The following is a 26,136-nucleotide window of genomic DNA, read 5'->3' as shown; positions in this document are numbered from 1 at the left end:
AAAAAAAAAAGGAAAGATAAAGAATATTATAATCCCCGAGGAAGCAGAGAATGTGTAAGTAAGATGTAAGAATAACAAGTGAAGATCAAAGGCAAAAAAAAAAAGGCGATGAAAAGTTGATGATGAAAAGGAGATATAAATGGAAAGGCAAAGAGAAAGGAGGAGAAATTCCGACTAAATTACGGAGGAAGAAAACATGGAAGAAGGAGGAGAGGAATAAGGATAACTATGGCGAGAAATAGTGGGAGGAGAAGTAAAGAAACGGGAAAGTGGAAGGAGGAAGAAAAAAAAGAAGAAAGAGAAAAGAAGTCAACAAAAGATAAGAAAAATTAGCACACGTTTTAACAGAGAAGGATGAGGGGGATATGAATAAAAAAAAAAGAGGACGAGGGAGAAATAGAATACTTAAAAGGATTAGAATAAAGAGAAAGGAAGACGCAGAAAAAAAGAGTGTAGAAGGCACAAACATCATAAAAAGAAGCAGAAAAGCTAGATGACTTAAGAAAAAAAAAGAAGAAAAGAAAAAAGAATGAAACCATTTGTTACAAGCAAGGAATCATTAGAATCACATGAAATAAAATCTATGGAATTGCCTGGAAAGATTTGACCAAAAGAGATCGAACATAGCAAACTTGGAGAAAAAAAAATTAAAAAAAAAAAAAAGGAAACCAATGGAGATGATGTAGAAAATGGCCTGCGAAAACAATTGTATTTCTCCACCCTCCCTACATCGTCTCATACATATACGAACTCGTCCATTCTCAAGAAGTACGAACGAACACACACACACACACAAACACACACGCACACACACACACACACGCACACACACACACATGTATACACGCGGAACACATTTCGAAAGCAATCCAATTTTCTCAAAATACATCAGGTATGGCGAGGCGAGGCTTAGCCGAGATCAGCTCGGCTATTTCAGGGCTAAAATAGAGACACAATAATATATTTATTGATCTCCTTCGTTTTAAACACTCTTTTAATAAAAACAAACATATATGCTTCGTGTTGCGTTCACGTTTGCACCCACATATATTCATATATAGACCAGAATACACACACACACACACACACACGATTTTGTTAAGTAAATTGGACAAATTTACAAGATACGATGTATACATATGCCTATAAACACCCATATATATTTAACGTTTAAACTCGATTTTGGCTAGTTTGAGCTAGCGTTCAAACATATACAGAAGGTGTAGGATAGAAATGCAGTGTTAAGATTGCAATAAAATATTCGGATTTTTTAAAGCGTATTTGTTATTATTACTCAGTATATGCCATCCTTTATTTGTTGGTCTTATGTTGCATTGGAAGTGTCCCTTTTAATGTTTATGTAAATAATTAAGCAATGACACATACATATTAGGTGGTGGTAATAAGTTCAGTAATTAACCGTGAACCATTTTACAACCATTTGTAAATCAGATCTGTTAATGTTAGAAAATGTGAAAGATTATTACGAAAATGAGCTTCCGTAGCGTCTACAACCATAGCAGCGAAATGTGTAATGGAGGGGGCTGTAATTTATGAAGCTATTCCAGACAGAGGGAAACCAAACTTGATTTCATCCATTAGCTTATATTGATATATATTTATTTACATATATCATTTCCTTTATATATAAACGACTGGTAGTAATCGTGACACCCTGCACTGGAGAATCCCGAAAGGATGAAACACTAGTGTCTGTAGGTATTTAATTATTATAGTAAAAAAAAAAAAATTATGACAGCCCCTTTAAGAAATTCGTTTCTTATCGTTGAGCACTTTCAGTTGAATTAAAAGTCGGTCAATTTAGCTCTTATGCGTAGATCATCGTATAACGATTTGATCACTGTCTGTCTGACGTAATGAACATTTAAATTAAAATGTTTAAAATTCAACGCTATTTCACTACGGTTAATGGTAGCCGAATGGATACGGCCTCCGCTAATCGAGCCAGAGATGTCTCGTGTCGCGGGGTTCGAATCGTTCGACTGGTAGTAATCGTGACACCCTGCACTGAAGAATCCCGAAAGGATGAAACACTAGTGTCTGTAGGTATTTAATTATTATAGTAAAAAAAAAAAAAATTATATATATATATATATAGAGAGAGAGGATAAAAATTACTACTTGAACAGTAGTAGAAACTTGCTATGAAGCAAACGAACAACAGAAGATGTTGTACTTGAGAGAAACAGCTTACCTTATAGGCTTGTATATACTGATGTTTATTAGGAGTTTTATTTTTGATAAAGTCAATGTCAAGATAGAGATAAAGTGCTTTTCTAGGGCTTTCCACGTCTAAGTTTTATAAGATGGTGCTTTTTTGGGGGTATTTCATAGCATATCTTTAAAACTTTATATAGTCATGTTTCGGGGGGGTATTTCGTCTTATAGATAATATTGGGTCATCAGGAGAGAATACGTTACGCTATATTATTTATTCTAAATCATTTATTTATATGCAATACTACATTACAATTTCCAAATATTTTTCTCTTATGTTTCCCTTGTAAATAATTGAAAATTTTGAAGCACGAATTTATTTTCCTTGCAACGCATTTCCTTTCATTTACTTTTGGTCATCGTCAATGCCATTCGACATTTTCATAAGCGATTAAAAAATCGTCTAACGTCAAGAATGAGTTTCTACATAATAACGTTATTATGTAAAAAACAATTTTTTACACTGTGACAGCTATTGTTATGTAATTTCTACCTTCCTAATAATAATGGCAAACAAATTGATACTTATAGCTAAATCTCTCTCTACTTTTTTTTTTTTAGATGATTACGTGGCGGAAAGGAAAACAAAAACAATTATTTTAGAATTTTGAGGTGGAAATCAGTTTCGCACCTAAATTTAGCGTAGAATGATTATCATCTCCGAATTTAATTAAACTTTTAAATCTTATCTAATCGCTTAAACATCTTAACAAAATACTGGTAGAACATAACATTTTCACTCGATTGTTGTCATTTATTTGATGCGTTTATACCAGCGTTTGTTTAATTTTCCATTTTGAGCGGTTATCAAGAGTCATTGTGAAGAGTTTATGGACAGCCATTTTTTATTCTAACTAAACAGAGTCAACACTAAGTTTTCTTTGAACTAAAACACGCCTTAAAATAAGTTTAAACACAAATAAACTTATCTAAATAGGTAGAAGAATCTTGCCTTTAGTAACATTTATTTGTTGTATATTTGTTTTTCATCTCGTTTTTTTTGTTCTGTTAGTTACGGTAACATATGCCCGTATCTCATTCTGCTTTACAGGAAAGCGGCTGTGTATAAATGTAGATATAATTTCCTTTATGACTGGAAAACTTCTAAAGATTTTTTGTCTATATTTTTCCAACGTTTCCAAAGCGAAAAAGCACCATAAACAATTATTTCAGAAGAAGCCGATAACAGATTACGAGAGTGCCCAAACGGCGCCATCGAAATTGAAAAACCTTGTCCAAAGCGTTCTAAATCTTTTGATATCAAGTGTACAACTCCCTGAAACGTTTAGCGAATATGTACGAAAATGTTTACAGTAATGTGCAAATAAAAGAAATAAATTAAACTTTGAGAATCAATGTAAAATCTGAGAGTGGGATTTTAAACCCATTTCGCGTCTCTTAGTTTCATGTTGCAAATGAACAACTTTTAATAAATAAATAAATAAATTTGTGTTTTCTTTTTCGTTCTTTTATTGTCAAAAGAAAAATAGAAATCGTTTGGGATCGGAAATTAGGCTCACATTTTTCCGATTCCGATACCCCCCACAGTTCCGATTTTCCGATTCTGAAAATTCGTCCCAACACTAATATATTAGTCTTGGAAGTTTTTAACCTTTAAAACTATACAAAAAAAATTATCATTCGTTAGAAAACTATTAAGTCAGTAAGTCATTCAACCACCTGCAATCACTGCATTAACTTGCTTTCTTGAATTCACTCTAGTACCAGTAATAATTTATTTTTAAGGGATCATCAGTTGTTTATCATGAACCACTGTTTCGGGGATATATATATATATATATATATATATATATATATAGTATAATGTATACGAAGGTAAACACATATAAAGTATGGTGTATATGCAGAAATAATATGGATATAGTATTGTGTATATGAAGAAATCACATATACACACAATACTATATCTATATTATTTCTTCATATACATCATACATTATATACGCTTACCGTTCGCATACATTATACTACCTATACACACACACACATATATTATTTTTCGTGTAAATTATACTATACAAATTCTTAATATATGAATACACGCACAATATTATAAGGAGACATATAATGCACAGCTTTTAAGTATTTACTTCAAAAGAGCGCTATACGAGAGTAGAGCTAGGTAGTAAGTTATAAAAATATATTTATAGCAATCAAGCTACAGAGAGGCGTCCGCATTTTATCTCCGTCAAGAATCTTCAGCCTATATGCGATTCCTTACAGGGATAAAGCACGGCTGCTTCTGTCAAGCCTAATTACTATAAATATATTTTCATAACTCCATACACGTACATACACCCACCCCATATATATATATATATATATATATATATATATATATATATATATATATATATACACACATATATATATATATATATACACATATATATACATATATATACACACACGCACTTTTTATTTTTTTACTTAAACATTTATATGTTGCTACACATTCATGAGTATGTTTCGGTCAGGCAGGTACAAGTAACTAGAGACCTCTTCATGTAATACTATTCAAGTTACTGGTTGACAGAAACATGCTCATGAATGTGTAACGACATATAAATGCTTATGTAAAACAAATAAAAAGTATATCCTTCCCTACTTCGGTATTGAGAACTCTTGTATTGTCATCGTTAAAACTTCATTGATAACTTCCTCTATGAAAAATATTAACAGGAAACAATATATATATATATATATATATATATATATATATATATATATATATATATATATATATAAGAATAACAGTATAGCTACATTCCAAGAACCACATATTTATTTTTCATACAAAAAGCTCCTCTAGCATGTTAAAATTTCAGTACATTTTTTTTACAGATCCGTTTCGTTATGCAGAAACAGTCGGTTATTATTATGTCAATACCGACTTCATTTCTGCCAATACTCCGCAGAAAAATGGAAATTATATGCACGAAAAGAATCGGTATTGACATAATAATAACGATTGTTTCTGTATAACGAAACAGATCTGTAAAAGAAAAGTACCGAAATTTTAACATGCTGGGTGAGCTGTTTTACACGAAAAATAAATATTTGGATCTTGGAATGTAGCTATACTGTTTTGCTTTTGTTCACACTCTGTTTTTATACTTAACATACATAAAGATTCTAAGCAAAACGAATTTATGTATACAAAGAGTGAAATATAAGCGACAAACATTTTAATAAAAAGAAACATATATATATATATATATATATATATATATATACACACATATGTATATATATATGTATATATATATATATGTGCGTGTGTTTATGTGTGTCTGTAAGTGTACACATCTATATATAAATATATATAACAAAGTACATAAAGTATAAGCGTATTTCAATATTGTAATATAAATATATTGGATTTATTTCCTCTAATCATTCACTTGTGTCAATATTCAACCTCAACTTTCCTCCAGTTTCACTGAAAATTGGCCACGAAGCTATAAACTTTCATTGTTGAGGATAATTACATCATGGTAGCCAATCGAGAATCGATAACTATCTGTAATGGTGTTATATGTTCAGATAAAAACTCTTTGTGCCCGTCTAAATCTTACCAATAATGTAATAACAGATGATTGAATTCTCTGCGCTGTCTCTGTCTTGAGCGATGGCCACACTGCCGACTAAGGCCGTCTGTTTCTCCTCTCGGCCATACAATTTATAAGGGAATGGATATTTCGTCCTGTCGAATTCAGGCGCATTGTCGTTGGAATCCTGAATTTCAATGTGTAAAGTAGTGGTTACGGCACGAGGGGGCTTTCCAGAATCGGTAGCTTTGATGTGTAGCTGAAAAAGATAAGTTTACATTGAAATTTAAAAGAAAAATAGAAAAAGTATTTGAAGTGAAATAGGCGTTTATGTACAAATCAGTATGATACGATAGTTTGACATTTTTCCTCCGCTTCTGAAGAAGTATTTCTAGAGTCCGATACTCACAGGAGAGATCATGTGAAGGTAGCAAATATTCCCGGTAAAATCAAAGAGCACAGGCAGCGCGAAGCCTGAACAGTTTAAAAACATTGGCAATGGAGAATTGCAACCCTGAAGATGATGAAGGTCGCTGGAGTTTAGAAACTGAAGACAAGAGTCAAAGCAGACTCATTAACAATAGTTCGGGAACTTGCTAAAAATTTAGGCGGAAGTCAAATGACAGATTTTTACCACCTCATCCAACTTGGGAAATCAAAGAAGCTCAGTTACTGAATTCCGTATCAACTTAACGAATTTAAAAGAATTAGACTTTTAGCCCATTTAAAACGGGTAAAAGTTATATCACATTAACGTAGGAGTGCTTTATGTCAAATTGATGATTGAATATCCTTAAGTATGTGTTCATTTTTTTATTAGATACATACCTATGTATTCCTATTAATCCTTAACTATTCATCGAATGGATACCATAATACTTAGTTCGCTGTTCTTTATCAAAACAGGCAGCTCAGTTCTGTAGTAGCTGAGAAAACATCTAGAATAAATGTGGTATTGTGGTGACTAATCCTATTAATCGCTAACTGTGCATAATACGTAGTTAGTTGCACCTTATAAAAAAGGTCATTAGAAAATTTCAGCCATATTTACCTAATAGTTTTCGATAAAACGTGAAACGGACAGACAGACAAACAGGCACCCCCCCAAAAAATATGTATACAATAATTCATTTAATATGTCGATATCGCTTCATTTACTCATCCTCCTTAAATATATGCTACTCCGTTTCTCAAGTGTAATGTCAAAGATAACGAATTCTTCAGCTGAATCAGAGACGACTGACTTAGTGGTTGGAGCAGCGAAACATTTACGAAAAATACAGTAATCTGAAAGGAAGGCAATGATAACTGTTTCTTAATATACAGGGGAGATAATCAAGTTAATTTCGGTGAAACGGCGAGTGGGGGAAATCAACACCCACCAAATATACTAATAGCTTAAGTTCAATCCTTGTTCATCGTAGTAGGGGGATGGCAACGTAGTAGTGTCAGCCATAAAGAGTCTCGAACTCGGGTTCATATCAGGATTACTATTGGCGGACAGGCCCGACACACAGGGATATAAGAGCATCAAACCGGCTAATAGAGCGTTGTTGAACATCCAGTAAGAGGCGCAAGGATCAGTTGTTTTCTGATCGTTCTTGAACAGTATGTGTAGCGAGCAAAGACGTGTCAGGTGCTGAATGAGAAATTAATTGAATTAAAATTCTTACATTAATTTTGTACTTATTCTTTATGCGTTCTGAGCCAAACTGCAGTTGTTAAACGCCGACTTTTGTGCTGGTTTCATGTATTCCGACACGATAAACCTGCTGGAAAAGTGCTCACGTAATCCCATAGATAAATCAACGAAGTGAATAATCTCATAACACGATCCAAACTTTCGGGAGAAGGACATTAGTTTTTCACAATTGAGTATTGTGATTGTAATAAGTGAGTCAACATCGTGGCTTTCGCACTTCGTAAAAATTGCACCGTCAACATATGAATGACTTAAGGTAAAACAATGAAGTAAATATACCTACCGTGTAAGATTTTTGCACTTCCCGATCGAGAAAATAGCGAGTTGTCAGGATGCCGGTCGTTTGATCAAGATCAAACTTCTGCCAATCGGCATCCCTTAGCAGGAAATATCGCACTTCGCCATTGTATCCGTGGTCTTCATCCGTTGCATTAACTTGCATGACAACAGAATTCGGACCGTCTCCCTGAAACAGATGAAAACGATGATACAATTAAAACCTTTAAAAAATTATTAATTTTCTAAAAAACAAGAGACGTTCAAAATGAAAATTTGATGTTAAGGCATGTACATGTTTGCCTGTAATCGACTTGGCCGATATTGTTGAAATGTCACACAAATGTACTTTGTTTCTGGAAGTGTATCGAAAATCTATAATCGAAAAAAAAAAAAAATCGACCCCCCCCAAAAAGGAACAGTCCAATTTTTACCATAGTTGACACCCAACAACACCCTAACACCACAAGTTCATTTGAGACGTTTTGTTACCGCACAAGCAGCAGGGCCTGGCGTATAAAATCAACAGGAGATGCTTTCATAAGAGAGGGCGCGTTCGAAATGAATGTTTCTGTTAACAGCACAATTGGACACTAATACTTGAATTTTGCATTTTAAACTTTAATTCAAGCTATAATATAAAAATAAGTTTATAAAATCTACAGTAGGTTCTCTATAGTGAAATGTAGCAACAATGTTTCGTGGAATAAGTCAATACGGATAGATATGTAAAGATTCCTCCGGGTACACTGGTGTGCGCCTCCAACCAAAGTAGGAAATCAATCAATTTGGTTTAAAAAATAGGTGATTTCACCGATTTCGATGACTTTCAATAAAAGTGTTGGAAGTGTGAAACCCCGGCAAGACTAAGTCTCTTTGCTAGTATATATTAAAACATATGCACGACATTATTTTTTATTATATTAGAAACTAGCCTGAGTGTCCGGCGTTAGGAGGTGTGTGTTGAGAAAAATAAATAAATAAATAAAAAGTGGTAATAGGTAGGTAGGCTCAAACCCGTACCGCGAAGGTGGAAAAGAACGTGAAAAAAAAAAACGTGACGTCTTTGCTGTTGCGCCTATCGCCAAACTGGAAGTGACGAATGTTTAAATTAAGGCTAGTCAATCAAAAAGAGGGATGATTTTCGAAACTATCAGCGTAAAAAGCGACCCCTCTCTGTAGAAAAGTGCCCACTTGAGGGTGAAGAAATAGTTGGTTTTAGCCAATATTTTCGATATTTGTCGTCCGAAGACTCGAGCTTCAAAACGATACCAACCTCGTGAAAATCTGTCGCCTCTATCGAAAGTTTGAAGCATACATACATACATACATACATACATACATACATGCATGCATTTAAACAGACAGATGAGATTTATATTATAGATGACAATAATTATGATTAATAATCGATTTCATTAAAATTCATTTTCAATGAACGTCATATTTATAAATCAGATTCAAGTAGAAATGGAATTGGGAAGCAATAAAAAAGGAAATGCGCTTATTTTTTATAGTGCTCGTCCTCATAAAAACTATAATGAATCAATTGTCAGCTGACAATTTATAAGCGTAAATTTTTCGACGACGATGTGGAATTTCAAAGAATCTGAAAGCCTAAATATTGTCGATTAAAAAAATTACGCACAGAAGTAAAAAAAAACAAAACAAACAAACAAAAAAACCCAACACGTAACTCCGTCCCCGACCCCAAAATCCCATGAATATGGAGCAGATATTTTTCTTTTTGTTTTTTGGTCGTTTTCTGCATAAAATGATTTTATCATCGCCAAAAAAGAATGGGTTCATCAAATTAAATTATGGACGCGGATTAGATAACAACACGCTTCACGTTGCAAAGATTAATCGAGGTTTGAAGACATTTTCAAGTGAACGATATCTAGATCGATCCGGTACGTTTTGGAATTACAATTTCTAATCTTTTAAAATCTATCAGAAACAAAAAGATACGAGCAATTCCTCCTTAGTTTTTTCTGTATTATCAGCGAAGAAAACTGCTTTTATTTCTAACCAAATTGGGATCAAATTTCGCCAAATTAAATTCTTCATTAAGATAAGCCTATAGAATATTTGATGATAATGACTTTTTGTAAGACTCACTACATATATAATATTAAATATGCATATATATATATATATATATATATATATATATATATATATATATATATATATATATATATAATGTTGTATACATATATCAAAGCACACATATATATATATATAATGTTGTATACATATATCAAAGCACACATACATATATATATTTATATATATATATATATATATATATATATATATATATATATATATATATATATATAACTCAAATGAGCTTGTAATGAGTGTTGCAGCCACACATCTGATTTGCGCATGTGTACATAAAAATAAACCCATAACAGCGTCAACAAATAAACACAAATTGCTATTTTTGCAGAATTTGACCTGCGGATTGAAATATTAACGTTATTATTTAGAAATTATTATTTAACATGGGAAGGGTGGGGATGTTTTGCAACTATTCTGTATTACAACTATACTCTTGCAATTTTCTTACAAATAAATCAACTTTGACCCGTTGACAACCATAAGAATAGTTTACAACAGCGATTTACCCACCACCTTCCTTTTTTTTTAATTTATTCTTCATTTTTTAATACACCTTTCTGAAAATCATTCATAGATTTTCTTCTACACTACCAACATAAATAAATAACTCTGAAAATGTTTTTTTATACAAATAAATAATCAACACACTAAAACGTATTGTTTTACTGCGTACGTTTTCAGCGTCCCAATTCTTTTTTTTTCGTGTTTAAATTATCCAAATAAACAATTGTTAATACTTTCTTCCTTTTTTTAAACGTTTATTTCCACATTGTCTTAGTTTTATTGACCTTTTTATTAAGATAAATTAAATATTTGACCCAATGGGTCATGAATGTTTGCTTAAAATAAATGAAAAATGTTACATTATATTTTCCTTTTCTATTTAAAAAGCCATTCTTAACATGGGGAGAGTGTTTTTTAACTATTCTGTACTTTCAACTAACAATTTCATTTAAAAATGATATATCAAAATTTGAATTTAACTCGAAGTATTACGGTATCTGTTTAGTGCACATTTACCTATAAGTATGCCAAACCACTTATAATTCAATGGCTGTAAGCTTTATTTTTTCAAAAATAAACAATTATAAACAGAACGACTCATAGAAATCTATCTATATTATTTTTTCATTTTAATATACTTTCATAGGAATGTTTCTGTTATGTCACAAAAACTATTTTGTTTACGTCAGAAGTGTCACGCTCATTAATTCCATAGAAAGAGTAGTGGTAGATGGACAAAAAATCGGAGGCCTGCAATATAAATGCTGGAGTCCCTCAGGGGTCAATCCTAGGTCCAACTCTCTTCCTGACCTACATCAATGACCTCCCTAAACACATACTTAAATCATTCGTTGACATCTATGCTGATGAGACGACCATCTACGGCAACACATCAAAGGCTGTAAATGACAAAGTTCTCTCTGATTCTCTCTCCTCTGATCTCGAGCGCGTGGTTCAGTGGGGGAAGATGCGGCTGGTTACCTTTAATGCATCCAAAACCAAACTCCTATCCTTACATCATCAACGCTCTGATCCCCATCTGGCATCAATTGGGATAGATGGCTCTCGTCTGGGTGAGGCCCCGTGTTTTGACAAGCTTCTGGGTTTGACCTTTACTCCTGATCTGAAATGGAACACGTACATAAAGTCCGTTGCCAAGGTCGCTGGAAAGATGGTGGGATCCTTCTACCACCCCAGAAGATATCTCACTACTGATGCAATTCTCTATCTATATAAAAGCCAAGTACGTCCAAGGATGGAATACTGTTGCCATATCTGGGCAGGAGCTGCAAAAAACAGCCTATCCTGCCTTGACAGAGTACTAAATAGACTTCGTGGCTTAGTGGGGGATGCACTTTTCTCTACCCTGCAACCTTTCTCCCACAGAAGAGACGTTGCGAGCCTATCCTTGTTTTATCGTTATTTCCATGGCAGGTGCTCGTCTGAACTCCAATCTCTGGCCCCCCCTCGCCAATCTTTCATGAAAAACACCCGTCTAGCCAAATCCACTGTGAAAAATTTCCCCCACTCTTTATCTGTGCCTAGATCAAAACGTGGAGTCCATGAACAAAGCTTCTTTCTTAGAACTGCACACCTGTGGAACTCTGTTCCGTCTGCCTCAAAACGTTTAAATGTTTGAAACAAAAAAAAAAAAGAATAGGCATACATGTAAAAAGTACACTAAATAATAAAAAAATAAATGGATTTACTTGAGAATTTATGAATGTTGAAGGTCGTTTGTACCGGAGAAAACCATATGATATATCATCAACTTTATTATGTACTAGCATGGAGATACAGCGTTACCCGTGATTGTTAGATAATCAACGAATGTTTCACCCCCCCCATATTTTTTATTGTCATCGAAATCAGTGAAATCGATCATTTTTCAATCAAATCGATCGATTTCAGGGAAAAGCTCTCCACTATTATTTAGTCCACAATACACGTTTGTTTACTGTTGATGTTATAAACTCTCTTATATATATATATATATATATATATATATATATATATATATATATATATATATATAATAGCTTGAATGGTTTAAAATACAAAAACCAAGTATCATGGTTTGAGTGTGCTTTAAACAGAAACATTCATTTCAAACGCACCCCTGTCATGTTAAAGAAACTGCTTTTGATTTTATACGCCGGACACATTTGTTTGTGGGGTGATAAAACTTCCCAGATGCGCTTGCGATGTTGCACTATGTAAATGTGGTAACTTTGGTCAAAATCAGACTGTTGTATCTTAAACAGTTTTTCTTTTCGATTATCGAGTTTTGATAATTGTCGATTCCCCCCCCCCGCAAAAAAAATTGACCCAGTCGTTTTGGAGTCCGTAGGGAATGAACTTACAGATACACAAACACATGGACAAAGTTGCTTTTATATAATAATAAAGATATATGGTGAGAGTTATTTTTGTAAACAATTATGAAAATATTTTCCCCCGTATCAGTCATACATATAAATTGACACACAACTAAAAAAGAGCTATAATATAAAATGTGTTAACATTAGTTTTTGGAGTTTTGACAATTGTACGATATAGTTAACAAAAATAAAAGGAGTGAAAAATCAACAATAACAAAAAACAAACAAACAAATAACTTCTAACGCAAGAAAATTCATGTGTTTAATTTTAACGTATGTTTACTAATTGTGACTAATTGTGACATCTATTATCTATGCATTCGTTATCTTCACTTTTACGCAGCCAAGCTCACGTAGTTTCTAATATGACCCCCTGTTTAATAACATCAACATTCGGCTGTCGGCTATGTTAGAAATTACGTAAGCTTGGCTAAATAAAAGTTTCCAGAGCAAATACATATATAAATTTCAAAGTAAACACATGTGAAAATTAGTAGAAACGTATGCCTCTGTTAAGTCTCAAAAGACAAGGGATACCCCCAGGGGAAGCTGCGCATGCAATTGTGAGGCAAGGGTTGCGCTATCTCCAACCATACCTCTCCTGAATTAGGACTGTTTGAGTCAAGTGGCAAGGAGAAGGCCAGGACGACTGGAAACAATGCCGAGATAAGCAGAGAGCACATATAGCACTTGGAAGTCCCAAATGGCCACTTGTGTAGTACTGACCAGATTCAACGTTGCTTAACTTCGGTGATCCAGCAGGAACCGGTGTGTCAGCGTGATTATGCGTTTAGTAACAGTTATTTGTTGTCTATTTTTAACATTTTTATTTTGCTAGCTATACTACATAATCGTCGGGGTTTCTTATTTCTACTTAGATGTCCGTATATAAATACTAAAAATATTACTTATATTAATACCACTTACCTCGGGTATCAGCAATTTCACGCCCTCAACTGGGTAGATGAATTTCGGATTGTGCAGGTTGACGTCGAGGATCTCAAAGTAGATTTTAATCTTCGAGCTTTGACGCGGAATCCCGGCATCCATTGCAATCACGGTGACATTGTGCATCCCGATTTTGTCTTTCAGGCTGCGGTTCACTTTAATCTTTCCATTCTTGCTACTGATACGGAACAATCCTCGGTCGGCATGACTAACTTCCAGCGAGTAGAACACTCTACCGTTCTTACCTTCATCAGCGTCGGAGGCTGATACAGTATACACTTCAGAACCTACCGCTTCCACTTCCTGTAGCTGGATCAGCTGCTTGCCGGTTTGCTGAAATACAGGAGCGTTGTCGTTGACGTCAATGACGTTCACAGTGATCCGTTCGTGGGTCGAGCGCTGCTTGTTGGGGAAATTTTTGTTGTCCTTTGCGACAACTCCCATTGTAAAAGCGCTGCGAACTTCCCTGTCGATGGGACCGGACACAACCAGCTTACCCTTAAAATATAAATAAATAAATAAATAAATAAACAACAAAAAAAAAACAAAAAAAAAACAAAAACAACAACAAAAAAAAACAGACATGACTGTGTGGATAAACAAATATACTAAAAACTTTGCAAATGATTGCACTTCGATTATGCGGATAAATGGTAGAGGCACAAGTCGAATACTATGAGAAAACGAAAAGCGCAAGTTCCCATGGGAAAGTACAAACAAATAAACTCATCCAAGCAAGGAAACCTGACGTGATAATAATTAATCAGAAGACAAGAAATTACCAGGTTGTAGATTTTGTCGTTCCAGCAGTGACAGAGTAATGATCAAATAGACAGAAAAAAAAACGGGAAAAATACGCGGAATTTGCAAAAGAATTGAAAGGAATATGTAACATGAATAAAGTCAATATAATCACGATAATTGTAGGAGCACTAGAAAAAGTTTTGAAAAACTTGAAAAAGAAAAAGAAGAAAAGACTAAGAGAAATTGGAATCAAGGGGAAGACTATTGTAGACTGCAACTCTGAAAATAGCTGAAATTATAAGGAAGACCCTCGAATACAGAAACTTACTCACATAAACTACAAACAATCACCAGATACATAGAAATCTACAGAAACAAAACAAAACAAAAAAAACAAACAAATTAAAAAAAAAGCGAAAGGAACAAAATATGAAACCAAGAGAACTGAAACTGCAAGAAATCATATAAACTGCCCCCACCTCCCCAAAATGCATCAGTCTTGGCTAATCTTACACAAAACAGGCGTAAAAGGTCAAGGGTAATGGAATGAACGAGAAGGAAAAGCATTAACCAACGAGAAGAGTACTGGGACACAGCCGATGGGTTTTGCTAGTGAGAAATCAACAGCAAGCGTATATTGCGATAACGCATTCATTTACAAAAATAAAGGTGAACGTGGAGAATACTGCCACCCAGACTTCAGAGAACACTTCCGCTTATTTCCACCGAGTAATCTCTGATGAGTGCCTGCATTGGAACTAATAAATGCCGCAAAATTATAATCTACGAGGTGACTTAGATAAGTTTACAGATTTTCGTATGGGCACTTTATTGATAGCACGCACATGAAACTCTAGTCCCCTTCGAAGTAATCGGCTGCAATGCACTTTTTGTACCGTTACAAGAAATTCTGGAAGGACCCATGAATGTCCTCTTGTGTGAGCATGTCAATGATCCTTGTCACAGCCTCTTTCATCTCCTCAATGGTCTCATAACAACAGTCTCTAAAGTTTTCCTTGGGCTTATGGAAATAACCAAAAGTCACAGAGAGCAAATGTCTGACCTTTAAGGAGGGTGATGAACGGTATAAATGCTCACCAGAGTCATGCTAACATCTTTCTTTCTGATCTTTTCTGAGCACCCTGGGGACAAACTTTGCGCAAATCTTTCGCATCTTCAATTCCTTGCGAATAATTGTGTACAGTTCCCACACTGACACCAAATTGTGCACTTATTGTCTCTATAGACAAACAATGGTCCTTATCCATAAAATTCTTTATTTGGCCAATCAACTCTGGTGTTCTGACTTTCTTACTCCTCCCACACCTCTCATCATCGCTTCCAAACTCCCTGCGTTCCTTGAATTTCTTATGCCACTAAAATAACTGATGTCTGATTCATGCAAGATTGTCCAAAAGCAGCCTGAAGCATTCCATACGTTTATGTGGCATATTTTTACAAGTTTAAAACAGAATTTTATTGTATATCGTTTTTCTAAATTGTCCAGATTTCATTTTTGAAATTTAGCAGCTATGACAATCAGAGTTTAGTAGTGTGTATTCAAATGCCTATTGTAGCTGTTTATTTGAACCTGAAATCCTAAAAAAATTGGTTACTTATCTCATAAGATCTATAGCAATAATACACTGGATTGTCAAGAGTCTACGACAATTTTAAATGGCTGTACAAAAAAGTGTGGAAACTTATTTAAGGCACCTCGTCTATGATACAAATATTAGTTTGATTTAGAAGCTTTTTTTTCTTTTCGTAGGTAAATAGAAACATGTAATCAGTGGACAAAAAGGTAGTAGGCAGCATACACATTACTAAGGCAGTAATCCATAAACGCGTTCGAAAATTACAAATTATGCAGAATTGTTTTTTCTTCAAAAATTACGAATTACGAAGAATTGTTTTTTTTTCTAAAATATTAACTATATATAATAAAAAAGTTACAAAAACAAATGAGGCAGAAAAATAAGCGTTCTGAAGTCCACAAGAAACAATGTCAGATAAAAATTATTTCATTTTTTCTAAAAAAAATATAAAGAAATCATTAAATATTTCATGAAGTATATATGAATACTGAAACAATAATTGTTTTATATATTACTAGTGGGGTCACCCGGCCTTGCCAGGTTGTAAAATAAGCTTAAATATATCTGAATTCATGCAGATTTTGTATTTATTATTACAGAGCCAATTTTCTATTGAATATTATATTGTACCTAATATAGAGTAATGATTTCAAAAGTTGAAAAAATGACTTGGGTGCCATCGGCTAAAATCAAAACTAAAACATTTAACGCTCCAGCTGTATCTCTTGATGTAGTTATCAAGAGATAGGTAAGAAAGATTGAATATTAAACGAGTTGAAGAAATGAATTTAATTTGGGCATGCGCAGAAAGAAGTAAAAATATGTCGGCAAGTTGAAATGAACAGTTTGCATTTAAACGTACCGATATATGTCCTTCGCGTTATTCATCCAAACAAAGATTTTACTCGTTATAAAACATTCTTGGTGCATGGTTACTTGTTAATTCCCATGTTATGTGATAAGTAGTTTAAGAGTTTATCAGTTAAATATTAACACACAGACAGACGGACACACTCAATTACTCTATTGTTTTATTTATGTAGATTTTATGCAAAACAATTATAATGCGATTTTTCTAAAATTTAACACTGTTTGTAGCTGACTTAGAAGAATTACCCTTAAAAGATACACGACATTAGTTCAAAATTTTCCTTATCGAAAAAAAAAACTTGATTTTTTTTTTTACATCAAAGTCCATATTCTATCTAGGACATTTTGAAAATGAAAAGAGAATGAAAAAGTATTTCGCTCTTACAAAGGAAGTTTGAATTTTCGAAAGCTTAGATTAAAATTAATTTTGTGTATTTAATAAAAGCGCAGTGCTATGCCCCTTCCCCCAATATTCTTATGAAAACTTTTTTTAAATATGTTTACACCTTTATTATCTATATTATCGTGTAACCGCGCTTATATACATATTGATTTTTGTCTCAGAAAATAAGAAAATGAAATAGAAAAAGCTTTTTGCTTTTGGTAAGAATAAATGTATTCTTACACAAAACATAATTTATGTACATAACGTGTTATATAAAGATATATTTCATTTATCATTTTTGCGTATTTATTTCACGATTGCTAAACCGCAGTCTCATGACCCATAGAAGTGTCGCTGTGTACAACGTAGTGGTCATACTCACCCTCCTGTACGGTTCCGAGGCATAGGTACCGTATCGCTATTACATTAGGCTGCTGGAATTATTTCACATCAGACGACTACAGCAGATCCTCGGCCTTCATTGTTGGCACAAATTGTTCCATTCAACGATTCGCAGGAGAGCTGGAGTTGCCCCTCTAGAGTCATCCTTAGTCGTCGTCTGCTTCGATGGTTGGGCCACGTTATCAGGATGCCCTCAAACAGACTATCTCGAAAAGTTCATTTCGGCCAGTTCACTCACGGCTGACGAACTGTCGGCTGTCTGAAGAAACGCTACATAGACTGCATCAAGCTCACCCTCAAGCGCTGCATCAATCTTTTGGCAGTGGACAGAGACACTTGACAACCACATATGATAGCGAGGTGGCCTTCTTCAACAACGACAATGAGCGACACCGACGAGCGGCAGCCACTCACCATCAAAATCTAAATCCTGTCTTCCTGCGCTCTTATTGTTACCATTAGGTTTATATATACACACGTGGTGTCCTGTGAAGTCAGACAGCCAATCAGATTCATTGTTACTCCTACCGTAAGCTTTTCTATTCATCATCCAGTCGCCGGATTTCACCTAAACAACTACTTCGATCTCATATTCTTTTGTTCTTTTTGTATAAGTAACGCACTTTTTTGTTGAATGTGTCGAATTAATAGTCCACCCGATTTTAAAACGTCTGTCTCATGAGTACTTCATTATTTGTTATTTATTTTACTTATGAATTTTTGTTATTAATTTTATTTTGCCTATGTATTGTTATCTTAAGGTAACATTTATTCTGAACATACATTTTCTTTCTATTTTGCTTCAACAGTTTAATATATTTTGGGTGTCCTTTAAGTTTAGAATCTCAAATTTCTCATTTAAACATAATCTACATATAAAACCAGATATTACGGCCATAAAATCTTATTCAATATAAAAATGCCGAATAAAAACAGCACTAGCGACCCATTAATGGCAGCTCAAGTAGAAAATAATACAAGCTAGTACATATAGGAATTGGAATGACACGTGTAGATTATGACAAGGGCTATGACAACAGCATATTCTTTTCATTGTTTTGACTCTCGAGTATATATCCGACACAGTTAGACACAATTAATTAACCGAGAACCACGTCACTCTACATAAAAACATATAAGATATCAATGGATATATACCTGAGAATCAAAACAAGCAAAAAAATACGATGTTGTCACAGCCTTAATTATGACTAAATTTCATACATTCTAGCCCAATGATTCCTTACAGCTATATGTGTAGCTTAATTACTATATATTTTTATAAAGTATTCATATATATATATATATATATATATATATATATATATATATATATATATATATACTTTATAAAAATATATAGCAATTAAGCTACAGTATGTGTAGCTTAATTTCTATATGCTTTTATAAAATATTCATATATATATATTTATAAAGTATTCATACGAATACTTTATAAAATATATAGCAATTAAGCTACACATACTTTCCGCGCTTCATATATATATATATATATATATATATATATATATATATATATATATATATATATATATAGCTGTGCCCTCAATCATTTATCTCGCTCTCTTTCTCATATATATATATATATATATATATATATATATATATATATAATTTATGAAAATATATAGCAATATAAAATATTCGTCTGTCATTTTTTGTGGTTTTGTGCCAGAGCATTACAGAAATTAATAGAAATACCCCCCTCCAAAAAGTCCCTCCCCAAAAATAACACGGTTTAATCTGAGACCCAAAGAAAAAGCGCGGGATGAAAGTTGAAGCTGGACTTATAATTATCGACACGCTATTGAAGGAAATACCAGCGTTCATTTTTACTGGACTGGAAATTAGAAACACAACGGACAACTTATGCTGTGCGCAGATGTAGACAAAAAACGTTGTTCTAACGAAAAAGAATGACACGTTCATAAACAGTTATAACTTTCTTTTATGTTGTTGTATAAGCATGCCGATCTTAAAGCTGTATTCAAAGATCATAAACTGCAAAATATTTGCGACATATAATGGAGCAACATACATAAAAGACTTTGGCTCGTTTATTATGTTGGTTTCAATTCTTTCTTCTTATAAAACATTTCTAAGAAAAATGGCTCATGCCTTTTAATTTTTTTATGAGTTTCAGGTTTGAATAAGATGAAAAAAGTATGAAAATTACAATGGTGAAACGATAAAATTGTCAAGCTACAAAAGACGACATGATTCCATTTCCATTTGAGGAAAACCGGTTTTCCTTTTGTGTTGCAGGCCATATACTAGTTGGTCAATTGTGTACAAATCCCAAGAGCGATAGGAGCCTTTTATAATGTCCGAAAATGACACAATGTTCAACGAGCGAGATCGGAGATGAGCCGCTGTACAACTCATGCTCCCTACCAATTCAAGCTATGACAACAGGACCATTGCCAGCCCCCTCAAAATGCAAATCCGGACGGTTCAACATTTGAAGGCACAGCTCAACGTATTAGACGACGTACGGTTATAGTGATTGGTGTGGTTTCTAGTAAAGGCAACATTATGCCATTTAACATCTTCGAAATTTGCTTGAAAATCAACACCAAATTGTACCTGGATGTGTTGAAGAGTGTGGTGATCCCCTGGTGAAATCAGGTGGCCGCTGGCAGACTTTGGGTGTGGCAGCAAGTTCAAAGAGTCCAAGGTTCAGCTTCAGAAGGAGTGCTACGACTTTGTACCCTTCTCTGACTGGTCCCCCTCCTTCCCAGACCTGAATCCACTGGACTACTTCGATTGGTCATACATCAAGAACATCACAAACATGACCTCCCACAGCATCAAAGTCAGCCTGATCGTCGCCATCCGCCGAGTATTCGCCGAGCTCCCGCCAGCGCTTGTGGAAAAGGCAAGCTCCGAGTTTCAGACCCGTATCGAGACGGTGATTGAGGCTGAAGGCGGCTATATTGTATAGTAGGGCAGATCGATTTTGGAACCCCGGCGAGACAATGGTGATGATAGTTGGGGGTTAACATAGAAAAGACCTACACGAAATATTTTTCTCAAAATCGTTATCTTTGCTTGAGGAAATGACTTTAAAGTTGAAAAATTAAAGCGATTAAAAGTTTTTCGGTGAATTGTAAGAACGTCCCGTCATCCAAACAATCCGTACTGTTAAGAAAATGGAATCATTATTTAGAATATGTTTTAAATACATTTTTAAATAAAATGAGTGAGGATAATGAATTAATTAAATAAATATTAAGTGTAAAGGCAAAATTATGTTTTTTAAATAATAACGACCAAAGTTCGCTATTTCATTTCAGGAACTTTTTTTGGAGTGGAAACATTTTAGATTTCACCGTCGCAAAACACGCTCGTTATTGGTATTGAAAAGTAAGGTTTGTTTATTATTTAATTTGAAAACATTACGGTTTAGGCTTAATTATTATTATTATTATTATTTTCTTTTTTTACACAGTGGTCACCGCTTATCAAGTCCCGGAAGCCACTCAGGGATAAGGGTTATTGCAAGTACATTACGTTAGTGTAGAGATTTGATAAAGTGTTTACTTAAGGGGGCGGTTCATTAAGAATTTGTTAACGTTGGACTTGAACACATCCAAGTTGTAGTCAGGTGGGAAGCAGGCAGACGGAACAGAGTTCCACAGGCGTGCAGTTCTAAGAAAGAAGCTTTGTTCATGGAATCCACGTTTTGATTTAGGCACAAATAAAGAGTGGGGGAAATTTTTCTGTCATTGTAATTATAGCGTAGTAAACATAAGTAGTGGGAATTTTATAAATTGGATTACTTAGGGGGACGATTCATCAAGAACTTGTTTACGTTGGACTTGAAGACAATCAGATTGTAGTTAGCTGGAAAGCAGGCAAATGGAATAGAGTTCCACAGGCGTGCATTTCTAAGAAAGAAGCCTTGTTCACGTTTAGGTTTCGGCACAGATAAAGAGTGGGCGAAAGTGTTGATAGTGGTTTTAGCTAGACGGGTGTTTTTCGTAAAAGTCTGCCGATAGATTGAACTACAGGTGAGGACTTGCCATGAAAATAACGATACAGCAGAGACAAGCTCGAAACGTCTCTTCTGTGAGAAAGAGGTTAAAGGGTAGAGAAAAGGGCATCCCCCAGTAAGCTACGAAGTCTATTTTGAACTCTGTCAAGACAGGGTAAGCTGCTTCTAGCAGCTCCTGTCCAGATATGGCAACAGTACTCCATCGTTGGCCGTACCTGGCATTTTTTTTTACACAGTGATCACCACTTATCAAGGCCCGGAAGCCACTCAGGGATAAGGGTTATTGTGCGTACATTACGTTAGTGTGGAGATTTGATGAAGTGTTTACTTAAGGGGGCGGTTCATTAGGAATTTGTTAACGTTGGACTTGAAGACATCCAAGTTGTAGTCCGGTGGGAAGCAGGCAGACGGAACAGAGTTCCACAGGCGTGCAGTTCTAAGAAAGAAGCTTTGTTCATGGAATCCGCGTTTTGATTTAGGCGCAGATATAGAGTGGGGGAAATTTCTCACAGTGGATTCAGCTAGACGGGTGTTTTTCGTGAAAGATTGGCGACGTGGGACCAGAGAATGGAGCTCAGACGAGCACCTGCCATGGAAATAATGGTAAAACAAGGATAGGCTCGCAACGTCTCTTCTGTGGGAGAGAGGTTGCAGGGTAGAGAAAAGTGCATCCCCCACTAAGCCACGAAGTCTATTTTGTACTCTGTCAAGGCAGGATAGGCTGTTTTTAGCAGCTCCTGCCCAGATATGGCAACAGTATTCCATCCTTGGACGTACTTGGCTTTTATATAGATAGAGAATTGCATCAGTAGTGAGATATCTTCTGGAGCGGTAGAAGGATCCCACTATCTTTCCAGCGACCTTGGCAACGGACTTGATGTACGTGTTCCACTTCAGATCAGGAGTAAAGGTCAAACCCAGAAGCTTGTCAAAACATGGGGCCTCTCCCAGACGAGAGCCATCCATCCCAATTGATGCCAGATGGGGATCAGAGCGTTGATAATGTAAGGATAGGAGTTTGGTTTTGGATGCATTAAAGGTAACCAGCCATGTCTTCCCCCACTGAACCACGCGCTCGAGATCAGAGGAGAGAGAATCAGAGAGAACTTTGGAAAGGAAAAACGAAAAAGACTTGTTTAAAATATATATTATTATATTTTAAGTGTCTGCAGTGAATTTAAACATATCCGTTTATCTTTTTTAGTTTGTTTTTCTATTAGATTGGTGCAAAAATAATGGCATTTTTGGACGTTTAAACCAACGTCAAAAACATTATTTTTGCACCAACCTAATACTTCACATCAAATTCTATTTGAAATTTTTATTAAAATATGGTGATACTCCAGTTTTATATTAAAAAAAATAGTCCATACAATTTTATTCTACACATTCTTTACGAAACATAACCACGTAAATTTTCAAGTTTTTCTACTTAATAAAAACACTTTGCAGAAAATTAGTGTCAAATTTAATTTCTTTTATTTTTAGAGAGTAATTGTTTTTAAGCAGTGTTTTTCTTCTAAAATTATATTTTTAAAATCAGATAACCTACAAATATTTAAATAAGGAAACTCCTTTAAAGGTTTTTCGTTATTTGTGCATCTATGTTATTGTGCTAAAATAAATTTGTTATTTAGAAAGCTATTCTTTATATGCGAAGGAAGTTGCATTGTAACTATACTGTACTTTCACCTAAAATTTAATAAACAGAAATTTCACAAAAATTTAATTTAACTTGAAAATACTATTAAAAATAGCATAGTAACATAAATGGACAAGTACTGGTTTTTCAAACTCTAAACACTAAACGGTCGTTTAAAATGGCACAGCTACATCAAGAATGAATCTATTTATGGATAAATTCATGTTATTATTCATGTTAGGAGGAGCCTAATCTGCTAAAAATGTCTAAACTAAACACTACTATGTCTCTGATTTGGTTTGGTCCTCTCTCTTCAATACATCTAACTCTACAAAGTTTTTCATTATTTCTTATAACTAGCGCTTATTTTTTGTTACGTATGAAACTGGAAGATAGCCTAATACAGTTTCCTTCAGTTATAATCCATTAATTTATTTTACATTTCAGATTAGAATATCAGTAAAAGCACGACGTTCAGTTTTAACCCGTGGTTCACAAAATTTGCTGGTCCACCTTGTCATTTGGATAAAACAGCATCCCCAACTTCACAACAAGCCATCCAGTTTAGTTATTTCCTCGAGAACAGTTCTCCTCACTTAAAAAATAGTGAGATTTCTAAGTTAATTGCCAATGAAATAATTAGTATTCAGCAAGCAGTCAATCGTTAAGGTAACATTATATAGGACAGAAGGTCAATATATTTTGCTATACGAGGGCCAAACAGATTGACAGGAAATCTCTTGCAGCAATCAAATTGAAAAAATGAAGGAACAGTTAGACAGACTATTTGATATATCTTCTTGTAACTGTAAACTTTCTGTCTTGAGATGTGATGACTTTGCAGTAAAGTGCAGGACTGAACATTGTCAAGCAAGGCACATAGTCTGCACTTGTCCGCCTAACAAGGAGGTAAAATTAATTGTATAAATTCGCCTGCAATTATGTTCCTTTTTTGTGGAAAATAAAATAATATATTCATATTTATTATGTAATCTAGCTCTATTATTAAACATGCAAATTTTCCAATTTTGAGGTTCCACTAGAACTGCCATTTACAGCAATTTTTTAATTAATTGATGGAACAACAAAAAACCTAACAACATTTACTGGTCCTTTGGGGAAACTTTGTATCAATAATTATCAAGATTTTCCTCAAACAGAATTCTAAAATATTAGTGTCCCTCCCGATCATCATTATCTGATAGCAGAAGAAACAAATAATTTAAGTGTGAAGACCAGAGGCTACTTTTTGAGTATGCTATTGGCATTTTTTTTGTGGAGAAGTTAACTTAGAAAATGGGGCCCTTGAATCAAGGAAGATGGCTAACATAAGGCACAAGGTTAATGTGTTTATGGACCAGAGGTATCTATCCTCAAACACTATGATAAATTAAACATTTTGGTCAAATTTATCATCCAAGTATATGCAGTTAGTTGGTTTGAGATCCAAACCAACAATATTCTTTTTAACCAACAACAGTATATTTTAATATGATTCAGAGAACAAAACAGTTAACTGAAATCCAAATTACTGTTTTAAACAGTTCAAAATATAGTGCTTTTGCACTACTCCCGGAAAATATAATATCGATGGTAAACTCAGATGAATTGGATGTGAGAGAACAGGGCATTCAAACGATTTTGTCCATCAGGTAAATAAATATTTATCCATTAAATTTTATTAGTTTTCTTAATTTACCAAAACAATAGTTAGTTTTACATCGCAAAAATGTAAAAAAAATAAGTGTTTTCAAATAATTGCTTTTATGTGTGTTGTTTTTTCCAGAAATAGTGAACTAAAAAAAAAAAATTAAAAAGATTACTGCTATCAATTTTGAAGCCTAACACTGGTCAAATTTGATTGATTTTTTCTCAAAAAGTTGTATATGGGCAGGAAGCAAGACATAGACACATTATTACAAGGTCATCGTGCCAGCAAATTCATTTTCCTCAAAAGGAAATTATACAGAACAATTTAGTTCTATTATAAGTTTATATTATTGCCTCTAATAAAAAATTGAAATACATGGTTTTGTAACTTGTATCAAGTTGTTATAAAGTGCAATAAATCTCCACATATCTTTTTGAATTGTGAAATTTAAAAGACTTAGTTGCTAATTAGCTTTTTTACAATTTTTGTTTAATCAATGCAGTAAAAGTTGAGATATTTTGCTAGTCGTGATTCATAATTAAAATTATAATTCATGTATTTATTTTTCTTTCAATGTATTTCATATAAATATATCAATTTTAATTGATTTTTTTTAAATAAAAATAGTGAAATTTCAAAGTCAGTATTGTGAAAAATGCTATCAAAATGAAGGATTTTTTGGCATTTTTCTACACGATTTTAAAAATTAAATGCTCAATTTTGTGTTCAAGATGGGAATCTAATTTTTGGTATATGTTCTTATCACATTAAATCTCAACTATCATCACCAGTGCCGGGTTGATTTTCTGAAAAAAGTTGCAAATCCACCTGCCCTAGTGTATAGATGTCAGCTCTACTACATAATCAAGTCATAAAAGTTTTAAAATAAAGTTTAGTGTTGTTTTCTTTAGGGCGACTAATTTATCGTTCCACCCTTTAGATAGACGTAAAGAATTCTGTCATATATTATTTCTTTAGAAGATGAGCAAGAACCCGGCGATGATCACATATAGAAATAATAGATATAATTGAAGGCGTCGATATAGGTTGTAGGCACTGTGTTTTTTGTGTTCTC

At 34.0% G+C, this 26,136-nt stretch overlaps 1 protein-coding gene across 11 annotated transcripts in view; it reads right to left on the bottom strand.

The window, feature by feature from the left end:
- Positions 1–26,136, bottom strand: part of LOC145286125 (cadherin-23-like) — a 1,312,625-nt gene that overhangs the window by 307,873 nt on the left and 978,616 nt on the right. For all 11 annotated transcript variants that reach the window (XR_013869108.1, XM_080134833.1, XM_080134832.1 and 8 more), the window contains 3 exons: positions 13,731–14,249; positions 7,796–7,978; positions 5,838–6,069 (listed from right to left, as the gene is read on the bottom strand). Coding sequence is in view for 10 of the 11 variants with exons in the window: in XM_080134833.1 (XP_079990959.1) it covers positions 5,838–6,069; positions 7,796–7,978; positions 13,731–14,249 (934 nt within the window). In the remaining variant the exon portion in view is untranslated. The remainder of the gene's footprint in view (positions 1–5,837; positions 6,070–7,795; positions 7,979–13,730; positions 14,250–26,136) is intronic.

Source organism: Euprymna scolopes, chromosome 10, assembly GCF_053919585.1.
Source record: "Euprymna scolopes isolate OS-2025 chromosome 10, ASM5391958v1, whole genome shotgun sequence".
Lineage (NCBI taxonomy): Eukaryota > Metazoa > Mollusca > Cephalopoda > Sepiida > Sepiolidae > Euprymna > Euprymna scolopes.
Note: the sequence above shows the minus strand (reverse complement) of the source record. Positions and strands in the feature narration are given on the sequence as shown.